This window comes from Pteropus vampyrus, unplaced genomic scaffold, assembly GCF_000151845.1.
Source record: "Pteropus vampyrus isolate Shadow unplaced genomic scaffold, Pvam_2.0 Scaffold66, whole genome shotgun sequence".
Classification (NCBI taxonomy): domain Eukaryota; kingdom Metazoa; phylum Chordata; class Mammalia; order Chiroptera; family Pteropodidae; genus Pteropus; species Pteropus vampyrus.
Window position 1 is genome coordinate 5,815,350 of NW_011888847.1, and position 23,541 is coordinate 5,838,890.

At 39.5% G+C, this 23,541-nt stretch overlaps 2 protein-coding genes across 8 annotated transcripts in view; one reads left to right on the forward strand and one right to left on the reverse strand.

Moving 5' to 3' along the window:
- The window catches only part of LOC105292938 (cytochrome c oxidase subunit 7A-related protein, mitochondrial), a 32,074-nt gene extending 10,536 nt beyond the window's left edge, over positions 1 to 21,538 (forward strand). Inside the window, exons 3-5 of one of the 5 annotated variants that reach the window (XR_002780683.1) lie at positions 14,479 to 14,607; positions 15,748 to 15,885; positions 19,278 to 21,538. Coding sequence is in view for 4 of the 5 variants with exons in the window: in XM_011361357.2 (XP_011359659.1) it covers positions 663 to 803 (141 nt within the window). In the remaining variant the exon portion in view is untranslated. Of the gene's footprint in view, positions 1 to 662; positions 1,535 to 14,478; positions 14,608 to 14,839; positions 15,572 to 15,747; positions 15,886 to 19,277 lie in introns of those variants that run through there. The other 4 variants (XM_023531310.1, XM_023531309.1, XM_023531311.1 and 1 more) reach the window with 4 other exon arrangements.
- EML4 (echinoderm microtubule associated protein like 4) overlaps positions 16,141 to 23,541 on the reverse strand; it is a 133,260-nt gene continuing 125,859 nt past the window's right edge. For 2 of the 3 annotated variants that reach the window (XM_011361358.2, XM_011361359.2), the window contains 4 exons: positions 22,389 to 22,476; positions 21,838 to 21,936; positions 19,544 to 19,674; positions 17,158 to 18,885 (listed from right to left, as the gene is read on the reverse strand). In XM_011361358.2, the coding sequence (XP_011359660.1) occupies positions 18,412 to 18,885; positions 19,544 to 19,674; positions 21,838 to 21,936; positions 22,389 to 22,476 (792 nt within the window). In that variant the 3' untranslated portion in view covers positions 17,158 to 18,411. Of the gene's footprint in view, positions 17,111 to 17,157; positions 18,886 to 19,543; positions 19,675 to 21,837; positions 21,937 to 22,388; positions 22,477 to 23,541 lie in introns of those variants that run through there. The other variant, XM_011361360.2, reaches the window with a different exon arrangement.

Consider the following 23,541-nt stretch of genomic DNA (forward strand, 5'->3'; position numbering starts at 1 on the left):
AGACGGTGTTCCCTTCCTCAAAAACAGTCCAGATTCAGGACCGGCTTGGGAACTTTTGATCAATTTAATTCCTTTTTATCTGATATGTAAGACTTGAGTGGGTATCCGGGTTCTTGCATTGGCAGTGGGGAGGGATTTTGGAGACTACAAAATAATGGATTATATATTTTACGGAGGCTTATTAAATAGGTGTTTAACAGTTTAATGGACAGGAAGCAGTTGAATACAAAATGGATTTGAACCTATTAACTGACCCAGTGTGCTCAGACTTCATCCACTAATGATCAGGAAGTCATACTGATTGTAGAACTAAATATAGAGCATTTCTTGTGCCTACAGTTCTATGTTTAGCTGCTAATTACCTTTATGTTTTGAAGAAATTCACCAGTGCTTTTTTCCTAGTTAAGCAATGTGATAAATTCCTTAGAAATTTGAAATTTGTTGCATGCATGTTCCTGAGGCTGCATTTTGAGAATGACTTTGGACTTAAGCTTTAATTACATTTAGAAGAAAATATAGCAGTATTTCAGTTAGCATTTTAATGGATTAGGGCTTTTTCCATTGCAGTGTGTTGATGGATTAGATACAGAGACATTTGTTCTTTATTAGCCTAAATTGTAAATCTTTTTCTCATCAACTGTGTCCTTGATAATTCTTTCAAGAAATCCGATGGTGTGCCCATCCACCTGAAACGAGGCCTGCCTGACCAAATGCTTTACCGGACCACCATGGCGCTGACGGTGGGAGGGACCATCTACTGCCTGATCGCCCTCTACATGGCTTCACAGCCCAGAAACAAATGAGTTAGGCTGCAAAGGACTGGTTTACTTTTTGGCATAAACCCTTTGAATTTTTACTTTTCATTGTTTCTGTAAAAAAATTTTTTTTTTTACTTGAATGGCCTACTTAACATTTTATAAAAAAAAAAAATAGATATTAAGGCAATATTTTGGTTTGTTTATGAACTGCACATGGCCTGTCAGAGCTCTTTTGACAGTTAAAACTAGTATTCATGGAAATATTGCTGTTCTTCCAGTAGGGCCTCTTGATTTCCCTGGAGGTTTTGGATGAAGGTTGCATACAGGCTCATTAATGGCAGTCTGTGCTGAGGTCACTGGGGACTTACGGTGGTATTTTTGAGCGTGGGGTACAGAAGCTTTTCTGGATTTGGATGTGACTGAGGAAGGAAGACAAAAGCCCAGGCCAGGAGCATAAAATGAAGGGTTTGAGTTAGTAGTTACTTAGAGAATTTTTCCATCTTGCAGTAAATTGTTAATAGAAATTATTTGCAGCATGCCTCTATTTATTGGGCAGTTTGTTTCAAAGGATTATTTGCCTCATCTCAGATTTTTAGTGAAATTTTATGTGTAATTGTTATGTATTTATTCCACCATGGGAACAGAATACCTGTTTAGTGCTGTACTTTAGACCGATGTCTGTTTTATTAATGCACAATCTCCTTTACCTTTTAAAAATGTTATGGCTTTTAAATTATGATTTATTTTGATTGTGGAATAAATACATGAATGAAAAATCTCAAGTTTGAAGTCTTTTTAAGTGATCTTTCAAAATAATTTCAGAATACCAGAGATATCTTAAATCTGAGTGTAATTTCTTTCTTTTTATTTGGACACCAGATAATCTTTACAAAACTCTTCCTCAAAGTCAAGTAATAGAAGGCTGATGGCATATTGATGATTACCATATGGTTCCTTATATGAAACTTGCTTGCCCCTTACTGAAATGTGCCCATAACACACAGTTCATATAGACATTAATTTCCTGTGCTGTCACAGTTGGTAGACTTCATGTACCCTATATTGTCTTAAAAAGATGAAATTTCATTATTTAAGAAGTATCTTAAATAAAAGGTCTGTATCTTGCCATAGCAAAGAACAGTGACTTCTTACTGAGGATAAATATGGTGTTTGAAAACAATAGCATTTTCACAGGCTAGGAAGCCCTTATTTGTCTAAACAAGTCTAAACTTTATTCTTAGGTATTTCCCCCAATACCATAGTAAGAATAGTATAATACACACCTGTACATCCTTCACTTAGATTACCAGTTGTCAATATATTGCCATCATTTTCTTGCTTTCTCACAAACATAGACACACAACTGTGTACATACACACATTTGGTTTTGCTGAAATTTAAGATTAAACTATGAAATTATTGATTCAGTCATAAATACTTTAGCCAGTATCGCCTAAGAATAAGGTTATAATACAGTTGTTAGACCCAATTTAACTGGTAACAATACTAATATCTAATATATAGTCTCTTTAATTTTCCCCAAGTATCCTGATAATTTGTCCTTTGTAGTTGTGTTTTTAAAAATAATAGCTTTATTGGGATAATGATTCACATACCATACAATTCACCCATTTATACATTTCAGAGTTTTATATTCAGGGTTGTGCAACCATCACAAATCAATTTTAAAGCATTTTCATAACCCTAAGAGGAAACCCTAAGCCCTATTAGCAGTCACTTCCATTCTCCAGCCCACTTTCTAGCCCTAGAGAACTACTAATCTATTTTCTGTGGATTTGTTTTTTCTGGACGTTTCATATAATTATTATCATACAATATGCAATCTTTTGTAACTGGCTTCTCTCAGTGTAATGGTTCATCCATATTGTAGTACATATCAGGATGTTCATCCATGTCGTAGTATGTATGTATTTCCTGTTTATGGCTGAATAGTATGTCATATGGATATATACCACATTTTGTTTATTCATTTATCAGTTGATGGATATTTGGGTTATTTCTACTTTTTGGCTATTATGAATAACACTTCTGTGAACATTGATTATAAGTTTTTGTTTGGACATATGTTTTCATTTTTCTTGGGTATATATCTAGGAGTGGAATTGCTGGGTCATATAGTAACTCTGTTTAACTTTTTGAGAATCTACCAGATTGTTTCTAAATCAGCTGTATCATTTTATAGTCTCATCAGCAGTTGGTTTTTGTTTTTGTTTTGGCTCCAGGGTCCACTCAAGGGTCATACATTGCATTTATTTGTCATGTCCCTTTAGTCTCCTTTTATTCAGAACAGTCCCCAATGTCCTTTATGTCATTGACCCATTTGAAGAGTTCAGGCCAGTGTTTTGCAGAATATCCTTTAACTTGGATTTATCTAATTGTCTCTTTATAATTGAATTCAGGTTAAACATTTTTTGTCAGGAATTCTTCATTATGGTGTGGTATCCTTATTATATCAGGTGGTATTTGATACCAGTTTGCCTCATTACTGGCAGCTTGAATTAGATAATTAAGATATTGTTTGCTAGATTTCTCCCTTGTAATTAATAAGTAATCTGTGGGGTGATAGTTGAGACTGGGAATATTCTATCTTCAGTAGCTTTATACCCAGTATTAATGTTCATTGGTGATTCTTTGAATCATTTATTACTAAGGTGGTTATAAAAAAGTAATTTTTTATTCTGTCATTCCTACTATATTGTTGACATTTTTCTGTGATGATGAGTACCCCCCCTTTAAAAAGTTTCAGTGTAATTTTCTCATTCAATGTAATAACGATCTCTGTTGTTATTTATTCTGATGCTCAATTCAGCCCAAATTGTCTTGTGTCCTGTTAACATGCCCCTACTAGTCTTTGAGCATTCTTCACTTTCTGACACACAAGATGCTTTCCATGCTTATCTTGTGTTTTCTCCATCCCACTTTCCTCTTGTTTACTTTCAGGTGTGTGCTATTCATATACATGTACATGTATTTTCCTTCTCTGCCTGCTTTACTTTTGCCAAAATGCTACTGTGCATTCCTACTACTCATAATTTGGATATTGTTCTCTGCCTCATTTTTCTGCATTGTATTCCATTTTATGAATCCACCACAGTTTATTTAACTAGTCTCCTTTTGATGAATATTTAGTCTTAAATTTTTTGCTTTTACAAACACTATTTAATGTATAATCTTTTCATGTCATTTTATATATTAAATGTATTTGTAGAATAATTTCTAGAAGTGAGATTTAAAAGGCAAAGGAAACGTGTGTTTCCAATTTCAATAGCTATTCCTCATTGAAAAAGATGGTGCTGATGTACATTCCTATCTAGCTGTGATGAGGGTGCCTGTTCTTTCTCCCCTTTGCCATCAGAATGCATTATCAAACTTTTTCATCTTTGCCAGTCTGGTAAGTGATAAAATTTCTTTGGTTTAAATTGCCTTTCTATTGTAATTAGTGATGTTGAATATCTTTTATTTAAAATTTATTCTTATTTTTTAAAATCTTTTTATTTTTAATTTTTAAAATCTTTTAAATTTTATAGGTAAGTTCTATTTCTTTTTTGTACTTTGTACAGCTATTCATGTACTTTGCCCACTTGTGTACAGGTACTTTTTGTTAATGCCATAAGTGTCATTGTTCCATCAGGTTGATTTCTTCAGGAACAGTCTCTACTGACTCTTGTCTGAGCCAAACCTCTTTTGATTGCAGATCCCAGAAACTCATTAAAACCATCCTATACAGAAAGGGGAATTTTCCAGAACCCAAGTGCAGCTGGGCATTCCTTACAAGGACTACCTCTGGGACCAAGGTGGTGGTTCTTTCTATCACTCATGGCTGTGTAGTTGTTTAATTCTCTGTTTCTGTGGACCAGCTTTCTCTGTTTATTGTTGCACACAGTAGGAAATGGTGGTCTAGCTACTGGAAACCAGCCCCAAATTCCAGGAGAGAGAATATCATTGGCCGCCTTTTGGGTCAGGGGTCCCCCACCGGGTCAGTTAGCTGTTTGGTGCCAGGCTGTGGAGGCATGCAGAGAAAGATCTCAGGCTAGTCTGTCCCTGGGCCTGAACTGGTGGCTCTGAGCCTTTTGCTGTATTCTCAGAGGTTTATTCCACCTAGGCATGTTACTTTGCACCCTTGTCAGGTTGGTTGAGTTTGCTCAGAGGGGGACTATTCTCCTTGTCAATGCTGTTTGGATGAGAGGCTGTTAACAGAGGGACATTCACTCTCCTCACCTCCTCCAGGCCAGTTGGTTAGTCTTTACAATACTGATTTGGGCTCACATGCCCCTGGGAGTAGGAAGATTCCACGGGGTACCCAGCCAAGGATAGTTTTAAGGGAATCACTTTTTAGTTCCTCAGCTTCCATTACATTTGCTAAAATTGAGCAGCCTGAGAACACACCTGGCTCAAGGGCCCTATAATCTTTTTCCCCTCACCCATTTTAGTCAGACCATGGCATGTTGCCCTGGAGTATAAAAACCATCTCTGAGGTGCCATGGGGATAATTCCAAATACTGGTAATGTTGAGAATGTGACTCTAATGACTAGGTAACACATCTTTTTGCAAGTTAAAAGTTTTCTGAGTCTTTGCTTTTAACAAAATTGAAGGAAGAAACAATTGTGTTGTCAGTTGGTCATTAAGAATAATTCTGATAATTGACATGACATGACTTTTAGTGTTTAACTCGGGTTCATAGAATTCAGAGACATGGCTATTAAAAAACTTACATTCCCATCTGTTTATGAGAACAAGTTTTCTTAGTGCTTAATATCTGTAAAAATAAAAAATAGGAATGGAATTAGTGCTGAAACTGTCTTTAACAGTCGAGAGGATCATGCATGGAAACATGAACCAGCCCCCTCTAATAAAATGTTGTTCATATTTTATAGCTATCAATATTTTTGTTGTTTTGTTCAGGTATGTACTAATTATAATGCAATCTAGAATAAAATATTTTTTAATACTTACAGCCTTATGGTCACAGGAAATTTAACCAAATTTAAATTGTAATATGTTATAGAGAATCGTAAGTCTGATCAATAAGAGATTTTTGAGCCTAACAATATGCTACATTAGGGTAAAGTTTTGGGAGTAAATTCTAAGTGGAATGGAAATACAAATTCAAAATTGTAGAGTGAAATGGAAATACAAGTTCAAGAAGAAATTTCTGACTGTAAATAGAGATTTATAGTTTTAGCTTGAAGAAGTTACATGTCCAGTTGGGATGGCATTTGCATTCTACTGGATACATTTATAAGAGCGACTTGACAGTTTAAGCCATTATTTACAATATACCAGAAACTACTATTTTAACAGTGAAAAGTTTTAGATGTTAAACTTGTATCTGTAGAAGGGTACACACAAATTTTCAAAATTATTTTAGGGTGCACAAGAACAAGAAAGGTTGAAAATAACTACTTTACACTTCTTTCATTTCAAAGAAGTATCCACTTATACCTTTTTTTTTTTTTCCTATGTCAGCCAGATTCCCTTTTAGGGTTTGACTAGCTTTCCTTCTTCCTAGTCCCTCATCCAGTATGACTCTAGTTTGCAGCTCTCAGTGGCAGGATGGAGTTGGGAGTGGCTTTTGTAACACTAGCTAGCTTTCTTTGATTTATATACTTTTTCTCTCCTTTATGAGTGTGGCTCTGGGCAGCCTGCCCGGTTCTCTGGACCATTGATCTTCAAAGGCTAGAGGATACACCAGGGGCAGTAATGATTGATTGCTTAGAAATTCTGATACTATCTGGTCCCAGTGATTTAATACATTTATTTGACATTTGACTGCACATATCATGGATTGGCTCACTCTAATCTGTCACCAAAGGCTGGCAGTGTAGGGTTGGTTGAGAAGTGGGGTCCTGTCTTTAGTGCTCCTCTAATCAAGTTCTTTGGTTGTCATCCTTGGTCATCCAGGGCCTCTTCTGACCCATCGTCATCAAGGAGTTCACTAATCCTGTTTCTTCCAGATATTTACTTAATGTGCAGGGACCCAAAGATGAATCAGATAGCTTTGCCTTTGTAAGCACGCACTCTGATTATTTCAAAATTAGGTATTATTTTTAAAAATTACTTTAAAAATTATTTCTAGGTCTTTTTCAGGGTGTCTCATCTCTTAGGGTTGGTAAACCATTTGGCCAAGAAACTTTGTTATGGAGGAATTCTGCTATTACCCCTCACTTGTCTCAATTGGGGAGCTCCTTGGGACTGGTGGGGTTTGGTTACTTTAGGATAGGTTGCCCCTGGCTGGATGTGGATAGAGGAGCCTGGCTGAGGCTTCCGTTCTGGGAAACATGTCACACCTTGGCAGTGAGCAGCATCAGCTGACTGTTTCATTACATGAATAGACTGGGGTGGCTCAGCCACCTCCTGAGGTGGTATTGGAGTGAATGGGTCATTGCAGTCTCCTCTGCCATTAGCAGCTGTCTCTTGCATAAAGCTTGAATCAGGAATCCTGGCCTTGGTGTGGCTCCAGGGTGCACAGGGTGCTTTGCTGCTGCAGGATGTGTTGTGGTGAGTAAATTGAGACTAGATACTGCTTGCTTAGGATCTGGGGTCTGTGAGAGCTGATTTCTAAGGAAGCTGCTTCATGGCACCGATGGAAAGACATGAGCAAGCAGAGTGGCTAGGAAAAGCATTTTTTAGATAATATATTTTTCCTTGAGTGCTGACACAGCTACCCTGGGACATCGTGCCTATTCTTGCCCCAACCGTGTCTGTGACATGGAGCTTTGTCATGGTCACATGGCTGTACCTCAGGGCCAAAATACAGGCCTTTCACTCTACCCAACATATACTAGCTAGATGGGACTCTGCCAACTCCCAATACCACACTCCAAGGAAGTTGGCTGAACCTGCCCCAGGCTGTAAGAAATGACGGGGTAGCCTCCCTGTCAGCAGGGAAAAAGTTTTAGAAGCAGAAACTCATTGCAGAAAGGCCTTGGTATGCCTACAAAGTACAACTGACAAAGTCATGGACCTTGGTTTTCAAAGGCAGAGAGGAAGCGAGCCTGGGACCTGGGAGAAGTGCCAGAAGTTGGCTCAGACATAGGGGTGTTTCCTGAGGGCGCCTAGCTAGGCAGAAAGGCTGCACCAGGGCTCTTCACACATTTCAGCATCCGGGAGAGAGAAGTGGGAAGAGGGCAGGTGGGCAGGAGTAAAGCAGAGGCGCTTGGGCAGGGCTCTGCTGGCCTCAGGGCTAATTTCAGGGTCCAGCTGTGCCAGGCTTATGCTGAAGTTGTTGAGAGAATGGAGCCTGAGCCCAGGACTGTGGGAAAGCCAAGGAAGGAGGCAGCTTGGTTGCTCAGCTCAGCCCAGGCCCCTTTCCTTGGGGACGCCCCGGCACAGGTTATGGAAGTGCCTTGCCACTGGAGAGGGTGGGGAAAGATGGAAGATGTTCTAGAATTGGTTAAACCGCCAGGCTCCAAGTCCATCTTCCTCTCCCCCAGAGCTCTCCTGCTTAGGCCACAAAACCTCCATGTTAGACAGCAGATTAATTTGAAAATTGAGTTGCAGCTATGAGTTGATGTCAACTTCAAAGTTCAATGGCGTTTAATTAAAGCCATCCAGGGACTAAACCCGCTCTCAGGAAATTATTCTGGCCAAATAATTAAAGAGAATGAAGGTTAGATTTGAGTTTCTGGCTAAGTCTGTATTGTGTTTGGCATCACCAAAACATGAGTTACATTAAGCTTTCATGAACCAACCTTTCATGAACCAACCAACAGTTAGTTGTCAGTCTAATTAGAGTCACACAGAAGAGCCTTTTTTTATACTTGATATCAGTTCCCTTTTCTCCTGGAGATATGTCCTCTGGAAGAAACAGTCATTTGGAAAATTGATTTATAACTATATGTGTCTGCCCATCCCTCCTTTAGCTGGGTCCTGTTCATTGAGCATCAGAAAGAATTGTGCCGGAGGGAGTAAGCCACAGATGCAGCAGGAGGGCTCGGGTAAGTCACTCTTAGTGGTTGGGTTGAGGCCGTAACTTGCAAAAACGTGTCCTGTGGCTGTGGGAGATTAAGGAATAGTTAAGGTCGCCCACCCAACCCAGGCCAGCTTGGGCAGGCCTTGGGGGAGGTCCTAGGGAGCTGAGGGAAGTCATGGTCTGCTCAGGAGGACCGTGTGGTCGAGAGCGGAATGTGTTGCCCTTTGTCATACTGTGACCTAGCTGTCATTGAGCCTTATGCCTTGAGAGTGAGTGGCCTTGCTCCTGCCAAATGATGGATCAGAGTCCTCACCCGGGCCTGTCTAGAACCACAGCAGGAGAGGTAGGGGAAAATGGCAGGTAAAGCTATGTGTCCCTGCTATAGCACTTACCAGTACCTTGTCATCCAGCATATGTTTTCTATTTTTCTGAGTGATTGTGGATATGATGTATTAAAACCCAGAAAGAATTTTTAAGCCAACTCAGGATTCCTCAAAGTGGACCATCCCAGGCCCCCAGAACTCAGGAGATAGGGAAAAGAGATCTGCTTTCTTCAGCTCCAGGTTTGGACAAAGGTCAGAGGTGCTGGTTATACCCTTACTTGTATATCTTGGGAATGTGAGTTTGTGGTGGCGATACTTGCTGGTCTTTGCAGAGTTCTAGGCCGTGCTCTAGGCCTAGAAAAACCTCACTGTGGTCTGGAATCAGGGCCAGGTGCATTAAAAACAGAGCAGCCTGACTCCCTTTGTGAAGGTAGTCATGCCTTGGGCTTCATACCCAAGAGTGGTTTGGGCCTGGGGTTTCCTAGTGCTGTCAGCCAACCTGGGCACTTTCTGAACTGGGTCTTGAAGTCTTACTGGCCCTTATCTTTCTTAATTCTCTGGTGCCCTGGGCCATCTCTGGCTTCCTACAAGTTTTACTTTCTTCCCTTTTGGCCCATCAGGTTCCCTGTTGTCCTTTCCCATAGGGCTTTTCCATGAACAGATTTGGGGTTACCTGAGGATAGGCACCCTGTCTCCCTATCAGACTGGGGACTTGCCCCATATTCACCATCAGTAACCCTAACGGCACAAACCATTCATTCTGTAATCCCTGTGTGCCAGATTCTGTGTTGGACAGTAGAGCCCTAGAAAGATGACACTGTCCCTGGCTTCCAGAGCTCACAGAGTGATGAGTACAACCAAAGTGCAGAATGGTCCAGAGGCAGGGCTGGGGCTCATGAAGGTGAGGGGAGGAGTGAGGGGACTTTCTCAGAGGGGGCACTGTTTAAATTGCGTACGTATCACATGTGGAAGTAGTTTCCAGAAAAATACGGTGTGGAAGGACACTTGGCCTGAGGGAAGAGCATGCACTGACGTGTGAGAGAACCTTGAATGTGCGTGAAAGGATGGGGGAAGAGAGGAATGGCAGGACTCCGACTAGAGAGGGAGGCTTAGGCTAGCTCATGAGGCCGGGACTGGGCCAAAGAGAGCTTAGACTCTAGTAGGTAGGTAGGTAGGTAGGTAGGTAGGGGTGTGTGTGCGTGTGTGTGTGTGTGTGTGTGTCGGGGGGGGCAGTGGGGGCAGAATCCAGTGTTCTTTTGTTTTTTTGAACCCCTACCAATATGGAGGACATACTGGGAGGGAAAAGGCTCAAGGCATTCCAACAGTTAAGAGTTATTAGAGTTCACTTGAGAGGTAATGAGGGCCTGGAGAGCATTGGCAGTAGGCCTGGAGAGAAAGGATAAATCCCAGGGAGGTTTAGAGGCAGAATGAACACAGTTTGACAATTAGTTGGACATTGGAGGTGAAGGTACGAAAGGTTTCCAGGAGTGCTCGGGATGATTCAGCTTGGCTTCTGGGTGAGTGGAGGTACAAGCCTAGGGGAACACAGGGAAGGGCATGTTCTGCTGGGAAAATGGATTGCCTGTGAGACCTGTGGGCACAGACAGAGTTCCAGTAGGCACTTGTGGCCTGGACTGGATAGATATAAATTTGAGAGTTAGTGGTAGAAATGATGGGTGTCTGTCACACTGTTAAGGAGTGTATGTAAAAGTGAGGAAGTAGAATGGGGGAAATACCAATATTTTCAGAGTGAGTGGAGAGGAAAAGAGTGTCATGGGGGCTATAGGAACGGAAGGAACACAGACATAATGTTGCATGAAAAAACCCAGAGGCAAAAGAAACTATTTGTATAAAAGTCAAAACCAGGCAAAACTAATCTTTAGAGATGGAGGTCAGAATAGAGGGAGTACTGACAGGAGGAGGGTTCACGAGGCAGACACGAGTGCTGGAGATGTTCCATGTCTTCATCTGGGTGGTGGGTGTGTATGCACATGCACACATGTACTAAGATTTGTGCACTTTGCTGTAGTTATACTTAAAAGTCTTTAATGAAGGAAGATGGCAGTGTAGGGGAGGAAAAAGAATTTTCAGTCTTTTGGATTCTTGGCTGAGACTCCTGTAATAAAAGACAGATTAATAGAAAAATATATTTACTAACACGTTTACCTTGTGTGTATGTGGGAGACACCCAGGGGAAAGTGAATAATCCCCTAAAGTGGCTTAGAATTTAAGCTTAAATCTTAATAGGGAAAGGGGAGAGGCCTTTTAGGGGGAGAATAAGTGGTTTTTGGGAGAGACAATTGGGCCCTTAGACGATGAGAAGTATGGCAGTTTGTGACGAAGTTTGGAATTAGTGTGGATTTCTAGTCTCCTCTCCTGTGATAAATCAGCCTTCCCTGGTTGATGAAATTGCCAGGGAGGGACTCTGACAATTGAGTTCCTTCTGGAGGATCTGTTTTAAAGTAGATAGGGAAAGTTCAGAGAAAGCTTCTCTCTGCATCTGCTGTTTCTTGGGTACCTACAGCTGAAAATAACCAGTATACCCAAAGTGGCATATTTTGGGGTGCAATGTTCTGCCACCCTTTGGAGGGAAGATAGAAGTAAGGAAAACAGGAAAGAAGGAAAGGAAAGGAAAAGAAAGGGGAGGATGAAAGGAAGAAAGGATAGGATAGGGTTTTCAAAAAAGATGATGATGACTCATGTCACTCCCAGAGGTCAAGCCACTGGGCTGGCTCCATAGGGTGGCATAGGTATGGGCTGTGTCCCTGGAGGCTGCCCTGCCAGCCCTCCAATGTTCAATAGTGTATGTACCTAGTGCTGCTGAATGAGTGGCATAGAACAGACCCTAACATTGAATCAGAATGGGGAGGAGCGAAGATCCTCAGGTCAAGGGCATACCTGAGAAATATCCCACACTTTGTCCATGGCTCCAGCAGTACAAATGGTCATGTCTGTGGTTTCCTGAGTTCTCTCCCAGACAATCCCTGTGTTTAAATTTGATAATGTTTAATAAAAAATGTACTTAACTACTGTAATTTAAAAGAACTTCCTTCTATTTTAATGTGAGGGTTCCCCATAGAAACCACTCAGTAGTGGCAGCTGTGAATGGCAGCTTTATTGATGGAGCCATCTGCAGGCTTTCCTAGTTTTCCTAACAATCTGTCGCACTGCTCATTGCTTCCAGTGCAAACATTGTTTATTGTGTTGAAGGCCCCAGCCAGTCATCTGGAGAAAACAGCCTTCTCTGCACCCTGATGCAAGCACAGCCAATCTCTTTCTCTTATGCTCCTTGAGTGCTGGGCCTTCACAGAGCAGGGGCAGGCAGAGCCCATGAGTTCACCAGGATGTCTCCCTGTGTATCAGGTGCTCTTGGTGGGCAAGGCCCTTATTCTCTCCTTTCAGACTGAGACCAGGAAGATGGGGCCCTGGGACAGCACAGATAGTACCTAAACCCACAATGAAAAATGCCTTTTTCATTGCAGCCCTTTGTTTTTTATACCAGTTTCCTTACTTGCCCCTAAGGAAGGCTGACCCATCATCACATGGGAATGGGGTTGGGTCTCACTGCTCCAGGGTCCTGTGAAGGCCTGAGTCCTAACATTCTTCTAAGAGAGAGGGGACTTTTGGCTCGGCTCAGAATTAATTCATATTCTAAATGGAAATGTCAAAGCCTGGCAAACAGCAGGCCACATAAAAATAGATTTTGTTGATGAAGCTGGGGGCCTGTCACTGTCATGGGAGAGAATTTGATCATATAACCTCAATTTTCCAGCAGTTTCATGAGGGCTCTGCTAAAGAGTGGAATTCTTTTCCTTGTCATTTTGTGAATTCTGAATAAGGGAAGGTGATTCAGCCCAAGCAGCTGAGGGAAGGCAGCGGCAGGTGGCTTCTGGAGAGGTTTCCAAAAAAAAGGAATGAGCACCAATGACACACAGAAGTGAAACATGTAGGAGTGAGAAGGGGACAGAATGCCCCAGCAAAGAGAGAGGACAGCAAGAGGCCATCAGTGGTTATATAGCAGGTGCGTTTCAGTGGAGGGCAAACCAGCAGGTGATTTCTCAGTCCCTCAGGTTGTCTCATGCCCTGCTGTCCAGATGCTGAACTTTACAGCCACCTTTAACCAGCTCCTCTCCCTTGTCTGGGGCTCTTTCATGCCCACAGGAGAGCTAGAAATCTCTGACAGACCTCCCCCATAGGAGCAGAGCAGTGGCTGGAAGGGGTGTGGAGAGCATACAGTTTCACAATTGTTTTTTTAACCTATAGGTAGAGTACCTTACGTACACAAGGACAGAAGTTGTATAAACTTTTTTTGTATCGGGGCCCATTTTCTTTTCTACATTCTCTTCAAAAGAATAAAGGGAAGGTGAAGTTTCTACATTATTTTTTAAACTTTTAATTTTGAAGTAATTATAGACTCACAGGAAGTTTCAAAAATAATACATATTTTCTGGTGAACCCTTCCCTCAGCTTCCCCGAGTGGTGACATCTTAGATAACATATAATAGGACCAGGAGGTTGATGTTGGTACAATACAGTAACCTACACTGCAGACCTTACTCAGTTTCTACCAGTTTTGCTTACATTCATATGTAGTTCTATGTAATTTAATCCCATGTATATATTCATAGCTACCATCCCCGAGAGTTTCATACCATAAGGGAACCTCGTTGTGCTGCCCCTTTATAGTGATAACCCCTCCCCTCTGTATGTGTCCCCTGGCAACCACTAATCTGTTCTCTATAGTTTTATCCTTTCAAGAATGTTATGTAAGTGGAAATACAATTGTTAAACTTTCAAGATTGACTTTTTTTCACTGTGTATAATGCCCTTGTGCTCCCAATCCAAGTTTGCATGTATCAGTAGTTTGTTCCTTTTTATTAAGTAGAATTCCATTGTATGGGTTCTGCATTATTTTTTGAATATCAAAATTTTACCTTTTGTATGTTATAGAATTTAAACAATGGATGGGTGGTCTCAATAGATGACCAATCTAAGATTCTTTAATAGGAATATTTTCACATTTCAAATCATACACTATTTATAGTATGTAGTTAGCATTTTTTAATTTTGAGGGAATTTGACTTTGCTATATTCTAAAATATACAAGATTGCCTTTACCAGGTTACTTGCCCCATGAAAGTAGGGCCTGTATCTTTCTCATCATTGGATTCCCCACTGAGCCCAGCTCAGCAACTTGCGTGAGGCAGGTTTGTAACATATACCTGATCAATGGATGTATTCTTTTGGATCCTAGTCCCACCAAAACTCCCTAGGATTCCGACTGGCTACCACTTTGAAGGTGTTGGCAGCATAATAGATTTTTATTGGAGAGACTGAAGTCTGCAGAAGGAAGAGGACCTGCCTTATCTGGACATCTGACTTAACAGTTGTTACTCGAAATAGAGTTCTACAGTAGATATGGTTAAGAGAATGTCAGCTTCTGGTTTTCTTGCCTCCAACTAGGTTTCCAAGTCAGCTCAAGCCAGTGTCGGCTGGATGTTACTGCGCAGAGGCAGGCTTGAGTACCCTGTGACCTTTCCCAGAATGCATTCTGGCTTGGCTATATGAACAAGGAGGAGACGGGATGACCAGGTATGAGGGCTTTGCTTTTTGTTATTTTTCCTCCTTGAGGCCATTTCTTCTAGCAACCCCTTTTTCAGTTACTTTAATGAGATCTGGTTAAACTGTCAGGAGTTGGATTTAGCCTCTGAAGATGATTTCGTGTAATCTTGCTGAGATGTGTAGTCACATCTGTTTCTTGATCTGCTTTCCAAAATCTCCTAATTTCTACCCTCATCTTTTTTTCCTTGCTTTGTTTCTAAAGAATGTCTTTCTCCTGATGTAAGTGGAAGAAGCGCAAGCTCTGAAGTTATAAAATATGAAGTCCTAGCGTGGCCCTTTCTAAGTAAATGAATAGTTACTAAATCTCCGCCATCCGTCTCCTTGCCGACAGGGTAATACTCCCCGCATTGCTAAACAAGAGCCAAGGTGTTCCGGACACACCTGGCCGCACAGGTGCTTTTCTTGATCCATGTCCTACATAGCTGCTCATCAGCCTGTCGTCTTTGTCCTACGAATATTGTCTTGTCTTCACTCTCTTCATTTCAGTTTCAGCTAGAAGTTATACCAGTACCTCAATACATTTAAAATCAAATTCATAAATAAGTTATTTGTGTTGATCTTTTCTATTAAGAGGAAAAATCACATTGTTTAGTGGGTTTGCTCTGGTGCCCATTAGCCATTTTGTCTCAGAACTGGTGAAAGGAATTTTTAGCCCCTCAAGAGTTAGAACAAGCATATCTTGGAGCTACTGCAAGTTTGGTTCTAGACCACTGCAATAAAGCGAGTCACACAGTGTATATAAAAGTAATGTTTACACTACTGTAGTCTGTTAAATGTATAATAGCAATATGTCTAAGAAAACAATGTATCTACCTTAATTAAAAAATATCTTATTGCTAAAAAAATTCTAACCATTATCTGAACTTGTTGGCACTGACAGAACCTGCTTGATGCAAGGTTGCCCCAACCCTCAGTTTGTTTAAAAAAAAAAAAAGACTATCTGTGAAGTGCAATAAAGCAAAGTATGCCTGTATATGTGAGTGGCTGTGAACTTATCATAGTCATCAAAGATGAATAAGGTAGTGATGAAAACCTCATCATTTCCATGATTGTAAAACGGGGGGGGTGTATGGAATACTCTAATTCTTCATAAAGAAAAATTTGTTGCAGCCAATTTGTTTCCAGTGTATACAGAATCCGTGTCTCTAAGCAACATAGGAGAAGTGGAGAAAGCAGGGAATACAGTGTCCTACTGAGTCCAAGGATTTCACAAAGGCTAATACGAGGGAGGCAGTGGCGTCGGGTCAGGTAGGTAACCAAGCTCACCACGATTAGCCAATGTAAACATTAGAGAAAGTATAGACACTAAATTTAAATGAAGCTATTCCTCTATTAAATGGAAGCATAAATCAGAAGTAATTTCCTCTAACATTATGAGATGGAGTTTGTTACTACCAGAATGGTGGTATCCATAGCAGTAGCCCTGGTCAACTGATAACTGTCATGTTTTCTGATGATTGGACAGTCAGTGGAAACTAGCAATATAAATGGAGATAAAGCACATTTAGAGACATGAGACATTTTGATTATTTTATTTAATCTTCAAAATTTTCTGCCATGAGACAGGAATGCATGATAGAAATGGCTCAACATCTTCACATGAAACACTTGGATTCATTTTCATTCACAAGTTTTTCTAAAAACATCTATAATTTCATAATCCCACCTACTTCCAACCATTATCACAGATTTAATCGACTGTTAAACAGTAGTTGCCAGCAATAGAGCTGGAACGCTTTCTGCGTATTAGTAGTGTCTTTTGAAACTACCACCCAAGAGTATCACGATTATAAATCTCGCATACAGCAACCCCAAAGTTGACTGATGTCCCCACATAAACTCCCTGCTTATGGAGAGCTGTGTCCCCCAGGTACTTGAAGAAATGCTTTTTCTACTCTTAGAACTACTTGTTCATCTCATAGTATTTTTCTTGAAGGAAATAGCATATGCTGACTTAATAATTTAGTCACCACTGCTAAAAGGCAAATATATATGCCCGATACTTACTGATGGTCTCTGATAATTATGTACAGAACATACTGAAAAAGATGGGTTGCTTGGAGTCTACCTCTTCTTTTGAAGAGCGCTACTTTGAGGTTTTTTTTTTGAACAGTTGTAAACAAAAGGAAAGAGATATACATGGACATTTATACACTTAGAGATATACACTGAGTATATTCAATGTGGCGCATATCTGCTTATATAGATACACACAAATAGAGAGTAAGTGTCTACACTCACCCTTTCACACATACCCACACCCTTACATACAGCATGTGAATATAAATGTTGTGAGTGTCCTAGGGAGTCACTGGAGTTTGTATATTACCAAATGATGAAATACCTGATTTGTATTACTCCTGAGAAGATACTAGAAGGGAATGACAGTTCTGATGCACTTTGGAATGACACAATCACGTAAACACTTGCATACTTAAGACTTCTGAACTCATCCAAAGTTGCTAAACATGATCTAACCAAAAAAAAAAAAAAAAAAAGATATCAAAACAACGCAGCAAGTTAAAAAATAAAACAGTTTTTTATAATCTAAGTATAAACAAACATATAGGAAATGCATATTTATCAGTAATCATTTTAAAAGTAGGAAACACATACTTAAGAAACAGTCATCTGACAAAACTTAAACTATCCAATGCATAATACATGCATTGCCCAAATTAGCAGAGGATAGCCACATTAGAACTGCAAGGCGTATAGCAACTCCACCAGAGAAAAATTACCATATATAGCAAGTCTATTAAGTATGCAATTGATAAAAATTAGTGACTGTTCACACTTCTGTAAAAAAGAAATTGCAATTTGATGAGTATCTTATCCCTCAATATAGTTAATACATAAAAATTACAAATAAGCCAATGAACTTCAAGCACCAATTCCATTGTTTGAACTTACTGTATTTATATTTCTCCTATTGAGGGAACAAATTATTTTGAAGGCTAAGCTAAAATTAGCCAAGTGATTATTTCAGTTTAGTTTTATAGGCATGTGGTTTTTTTCTTTCCATTCACTTGAATGCCAAACATTTAAAAATGTTCAGACTGGAAAAGGAATCCTTGGAGGAATCTATTATTTCTGAGTATCAATGGTTTAATATACATTAAAAGCTCTTTAACAAACCACTGCTTTCTTAGTTCTAAGATAAAATAGATTTGCACACAAGAATTTAAGAGACTGTTCCTCATTATGACTTAAAAAAGGCAGCACCTATATAGTAGACTAACGAGCACATTTGGACATTTACTGGTAGTGTAGGAAAATGGCATTATTCAAGGAGGCAACACTGCACTGCCTGTGGCAATACTGAAATTTTTCTTAACTAAAAAATTTCCACTAGACGTTTGGGGTGAGAGTCTATCTCAGTAAGAGAATATATATATTTTTTTCTGATTTCTTTTTCTGCATCAGGAAAGGAGTAGCATAATCTGAGCCAGTAGATGAATAAGTGTGATGCCTCTGGTTGTTCCTGAAGAAAACATACTCAGATAACAAGGGGTTTGTTTTAAATCAATACAGCTGCTGTTTTTGTTTCCAGTATTTACATCCTACCACTTACATACACAGTAATTTCTGAGACATTAAGTTTGGTTAATCTTCAGCACACACCAAATTGAACCTTTAGGTCCACTGCATTTGAGAGGCTGAAGAAAACAGATCACATGGAAACCGAAATCTTGGATCAATAGTAATTCTTTGTCACTTCCCATCCTGTTATCTGAACTCTATCAAAAGACCACATGCATTGAAGTTCTGGTGTTAAGATAGGGGTGAAGGGTCTTGCTGGTCCTCGGTAAGAGTGGTTTCACTCTGCTCCTCCCTCATCTCACTGGATGGCTCTTCATAAACAGGCTCACCGAGGTCTTCACTGCCCCCTTCACTCTGCTCCTCACTGTGATCTTCGCTGGGCTCCATAGTCTGTTCCAGGCTGTTCTCCAGAAGTGTAGGAGAGTTGCTTATTCTGCTTTCTTCTTCAGCTGTCTCATTTAATGGCTGAGAAGGAGGCGGTGTGGGCGTATTAGATTGCATGACGTTTTCAATGGAAGAGATGGGGGCTCTGGTTAGACTAGTATCTGCTACAATCTCGTTTTGAGGCAAAGATAACTTTTCCACAAGTTTCCACTGAATAATGCTCATGTCTTTTCCACCAGTTGAAATCAGGTGACTGTCATTATGAGTAAAACTGACATTGGTGACATGGCTGCTGTGGGCACTGTACTTGTGACTCGGAGCCTATATGAAATAAATCAGACAAGAAAATTAAACTCATTCTTTACATGCCTGCTTACAGCAATGGAGGTGACTAAGGCAAGGGGGTAATGTAGCTCGTGAAACAGGTAATTCAAATCAAAGCCACAAGTCATCAAATCAGGAATAAAGCTAGCTGTAATTTTAATACCTATTTATATGGGAGAAACAGAACATCATAATTAGACACTATACTTTCAGACTATGTTAAAAAAAATCTGTCTCTTCTGGGTGTCAGGTTGGTGTACTTAGTAACTATTCTATTGAGATTGCCACAGAAGAACTTACTAGGTTGGCAGGATTATAGGTGATTTAGGAAACAGTTCCATGAGTTTTATGTTGATCATATGTGTAACAAAACATTTTAATATGTTTAGGAGAAATTTTGAAACATCCCAAAAAATTCCAAATGGACAATAAACAGAACATCAGCTGCCTTCTATATCTTCTTGCCCTTAATGAGGAAAAGAGAAGACAAGTAATGCCTGCTTGCATGATTACAGATGGCCCTATTCTCCTCCTCCTGTGCATCGTAGTCTCATGGACAGTAATTAGTGACCCTACAAATATTTTCTTGCCATTGACAAAAAATTATCCCCAAAGAACAGCCCCATGACGCTAGTTTTGATTAAACTGATTTTACCTTTGCTTTGGAGCACGGATACTGAAACAGATGGACTTTGCAAAAGTCATCAGCAACAGCTATCACCTTCCTATTATGGGATCGCACTAGCGCATTGATATCTGTTCCATCGGATCCTTCTGGCCAGACACCTTTAATATGGAAACACGGGTAGACAAATATTAGCCTAAAAAGTATAACTGTGATGCCAAATAGGTTTAATTTTAGAATCTTATTTTTCTCTGTGTTCGAACTCTTAGCTGCTAACATTTTCTTTACAAATTTCTTAATGGCTCAGTGCTTCGTTCAAATAGTTTTATCCAAAATCTAACAAAATTAAACCAGAATAGCCTCAAGATGGAAAGTTTAATGACCCTAAAGTACTTGCTGGTAACCAGCAGCTGGTGCTAAAAATAATTTGTTTTTGCTTAACTCACCTGAGCAATAAACTTCCTTTTTAAAGCTTCTAGTTGGAAGGGAAGTTCTCAGTTACTTGTATCAAGGTGTAGAAACAAAGCCGTATAGCACCAACTCTTCAAAGTGGACTCTAGGTAAGCTGCATAAAATTTACATACTCACCCCCTTCCCTTTCAGGCAGGCAATTCCAGGAAAACCTCGTAGAGTCTTAATGGAAATGCCATCCACTAGTCTACTATGCTATCCCATAGTATTTTCTTGTTAACTATTATTTATGTCCAAAGATAAGATATAACAAATTTAACTATTCTGTATCATGAGGAGGCACTGGTGAACACAGCATAAAATTCTATTAGACTAAAATTATGGAATGTGTAACTGTTGAGATGTTGGCCTCCTGTGGTTCAGTACTGCTCTAGAAAACAAATGTTTTTGATAAATTTGCTAAAACAACTCAAAACACTTCTTAATTGATGTCTCATGTATTATATATTGTTTCATTAAAAAAACTAGGTAAGTTACCAGCTACTGGCCACTGCTTCAGTTTCACCTGGAATAATGAAATTGTTTATGGACTACCTGTTTTTAATTTCTTCTTAGCCTAGTAGGCTTCTCCTCCATCTGTACAGCAAGAAAAGTACTAACGTTTTGGTTTTTACTTTAGGTATCGGTAACACATCCATATCCATTATTCTAATTACTGACTGTAACATCTCTTTTTAATTCTTTGTAAACAGGGTTTTATTATTTTCACTTTTCCACTTATCTTCTAACTTTTTCAGAAGAATATCTACAGATTGGGAAAGGATTACAAAAATGTCACAGAGAACAGATTTCTAGAAATGTCCAAAGCATCAGATTAGGGATGATCCTCAAATTTTATCTTTAAATAATGTCCACTAAAAATGCCTTCATATTTCAACAAATGGTGCTGGGACAACTGGACATTTACATGTAAAATAAAAATAACTGTTCACAAGAATGTAGAGAAACTTGAATCCCTCCTACATTGCCGTTGGGAATGTAAACAAGCTCAGCCACTTTGGAAAACTGGCAATTCCTCAAAAGGTTAAACACAGAGTTACCATTTGACCCTGCAATCCTACTTCTAAGTATACCTCTCCCCCAAAATGAAAACATGCCTACACAAAACTGACACATGCTTGTTCATAGCAGCATTATTTATAATAGCTGAAAAGTGGAAACAACTCAAGTGTCCATCATCTCATGAATGGATAAACAAAATGTGGTATTATCCATATAATGGGATCTGTTATTCACCCATAAAATGAGGTACTGTTCCATGCTACAACACGGACGGACACTGAAAACATTATGCTAAGTGAAAGAAGCCGGTCTTAATGGATCACATATGGTATGATTCCATTTATATGAACTATCCAGAGTAGCCCAATTGTCAGAGGGTTGATGTGGGGAGTGACTGCTCATGGGTAGAGAGTTTCTTTCTGGGGTGATGAAAATATTCTAAAATTAGTGATGATGGTTGCACAACTGTGAATATTCTAAAACCACTGAATTGTACACTTTAGGTGAATTGTATGTGAATGCTATGTCAATAAAGCTGTTTTTTAAAATGTATTTACGAATTTAAAAGCTTCAATTTGCACTTGGAGGGAAAAAATAGAAAGGCAATCTGTGCTGTCATGCAAAATCCTTTTGTCCTCTATATTTATCAGAGACCAAGTCTGCTGGATTCTGTAGAGAACAAACCTTGTATTGGTTCAATCCTAATAACAATTAATTTCTCTCAATCTGGCATTAATAGTGATGACACAAGTGAACACATGTAAGACTTTTTCATTTAGTAATTTAGGCAAGTAATTATTACACACAAAACCCCAGAAACCATCTTTTCCCATCAGGTGCCATGTCCTTACCAAAGACTTGAAAGCCTAGTACACAGGTGTATGTCGTCCAATCGATGTCCTTACAATCAGATCGATTCCTGATTAGTTTACAGCCACTTGGAATGTCCCCTTTAAATTTAGAAACAGGAAGTAAATGATATAATCCATATACCGAAAAACATTAAGACACATTTAAAAAGGAAGAGAGAGTTTAACAGGGTTTATGGAACTATGAACTGTTTCCCACAGTTGTTCTTTTTTCTTTAAAAAGCATAAATGTCCATCCATTATACTTCTTGCCTCGGGGAAAAGTTGTTAAATACAAAACCACTCGGAGCAGCAGCAATCTATCTCCCTGAGTAATTTCTTATGACTACATGTCTATACATAAAAATTAACTCATTACTTTCTTGGAGAAGTGAAGCACATCTGAGATTCTCATTCTTTAGCTCAGAGTGACATGCTTTCTCAGGTTAGAGAGGTCAGCAAGCATGCTCTCTGCACAATTCAAATTCCATGCAGCCTGTTCATTAGTGCCCCTGGCAGACACGTCTCAGCCATATGTGATCACTCATACTTACAGTACAATATTTCGTAGTCTCCCGAGTTAGACATTATATACTTGTTATCTGGAGACCAGTCAAGATGTGTGATATAACTGGAATGTCCCTAGGAAATAACAGATTAGTATTAGAAAGCATTTAGAGCTTTGAATAACACGTAGTTTAATAGTTAGCCAGTACGGTTTTCTGAGTAGCCATTCATCCACCTTAAAGTGTAGAGAGCAGTATCACAACCTGTGGAACTGAACAGGGCTCACAGCAGGTCTTTAGTTCTTTTTTGCTCTATCTTGTTGGGAGGCGAAGATGCCAGCGATTCATGAAGATTTCTGGCAGAACTTTGGAACTAAAAAGTTCTCACCACAGTGAAAACGATAAGCACTTGGAACTTGGGAGTATCCTGTTGGCCTCTCCACTTAGATACTGGCAACAAGCACCTACTGCCTGTGTGAGAGACCCACAACCTCTTAAACCTGTGCCCTGAAGGACACTGCAAGAGGTACCACTCCCTCATGCCTTATTTCAAGTCACTGGTATCCCTGTTAGAGTAACTTTAGTTTCAAGAATGAAGTGTTGGTTCTGGTTTGTTCACAGAGTAAAATGTTCCTGAGCTGCTTCTTGAGTATCCATGGTATACCCCAGAGGCTGAGGGACACGGCACATATATTCCTAGAAAAACTCCTGTTTCCAAAGAATATTCTAGGAGAAAAGTCACCCAACAATGTACTCCAGCTGGATGCACTATAATTATCTGACTCCTTAAACAGGAAGACAGTGATCTTTTTCTGCTTAGTTTTTACTAGCACTGTGAGAATTAAACTACTAAATGCTATATTTTGTTGGCTTCACATGTAAGCAGTTGATTTCCAATAAACTATTTCAGATAAATTGCACAGGTCTTATTGGTTTACCAGAGCTAACGGAGACTCAAAATCACTTTCATCTCCTATAGTCAGTGGTAAAACATATTGAATTTCTAATATACTTTTAAAATTACTAGCTTTCTGCACAAGTGGTTGTATTTTTTTAAGTTAATAAATTTAAAGTAGTTTAGATGTAGTTTTAATGACTTCTACCAAGTATATAAATTTAAAATATTCTAATTATTCTATTGCCCTTCTTTAGTCTTAATGACATGCCCTAAAACTTCTCTGGAGCTACGATCTCCCTGACA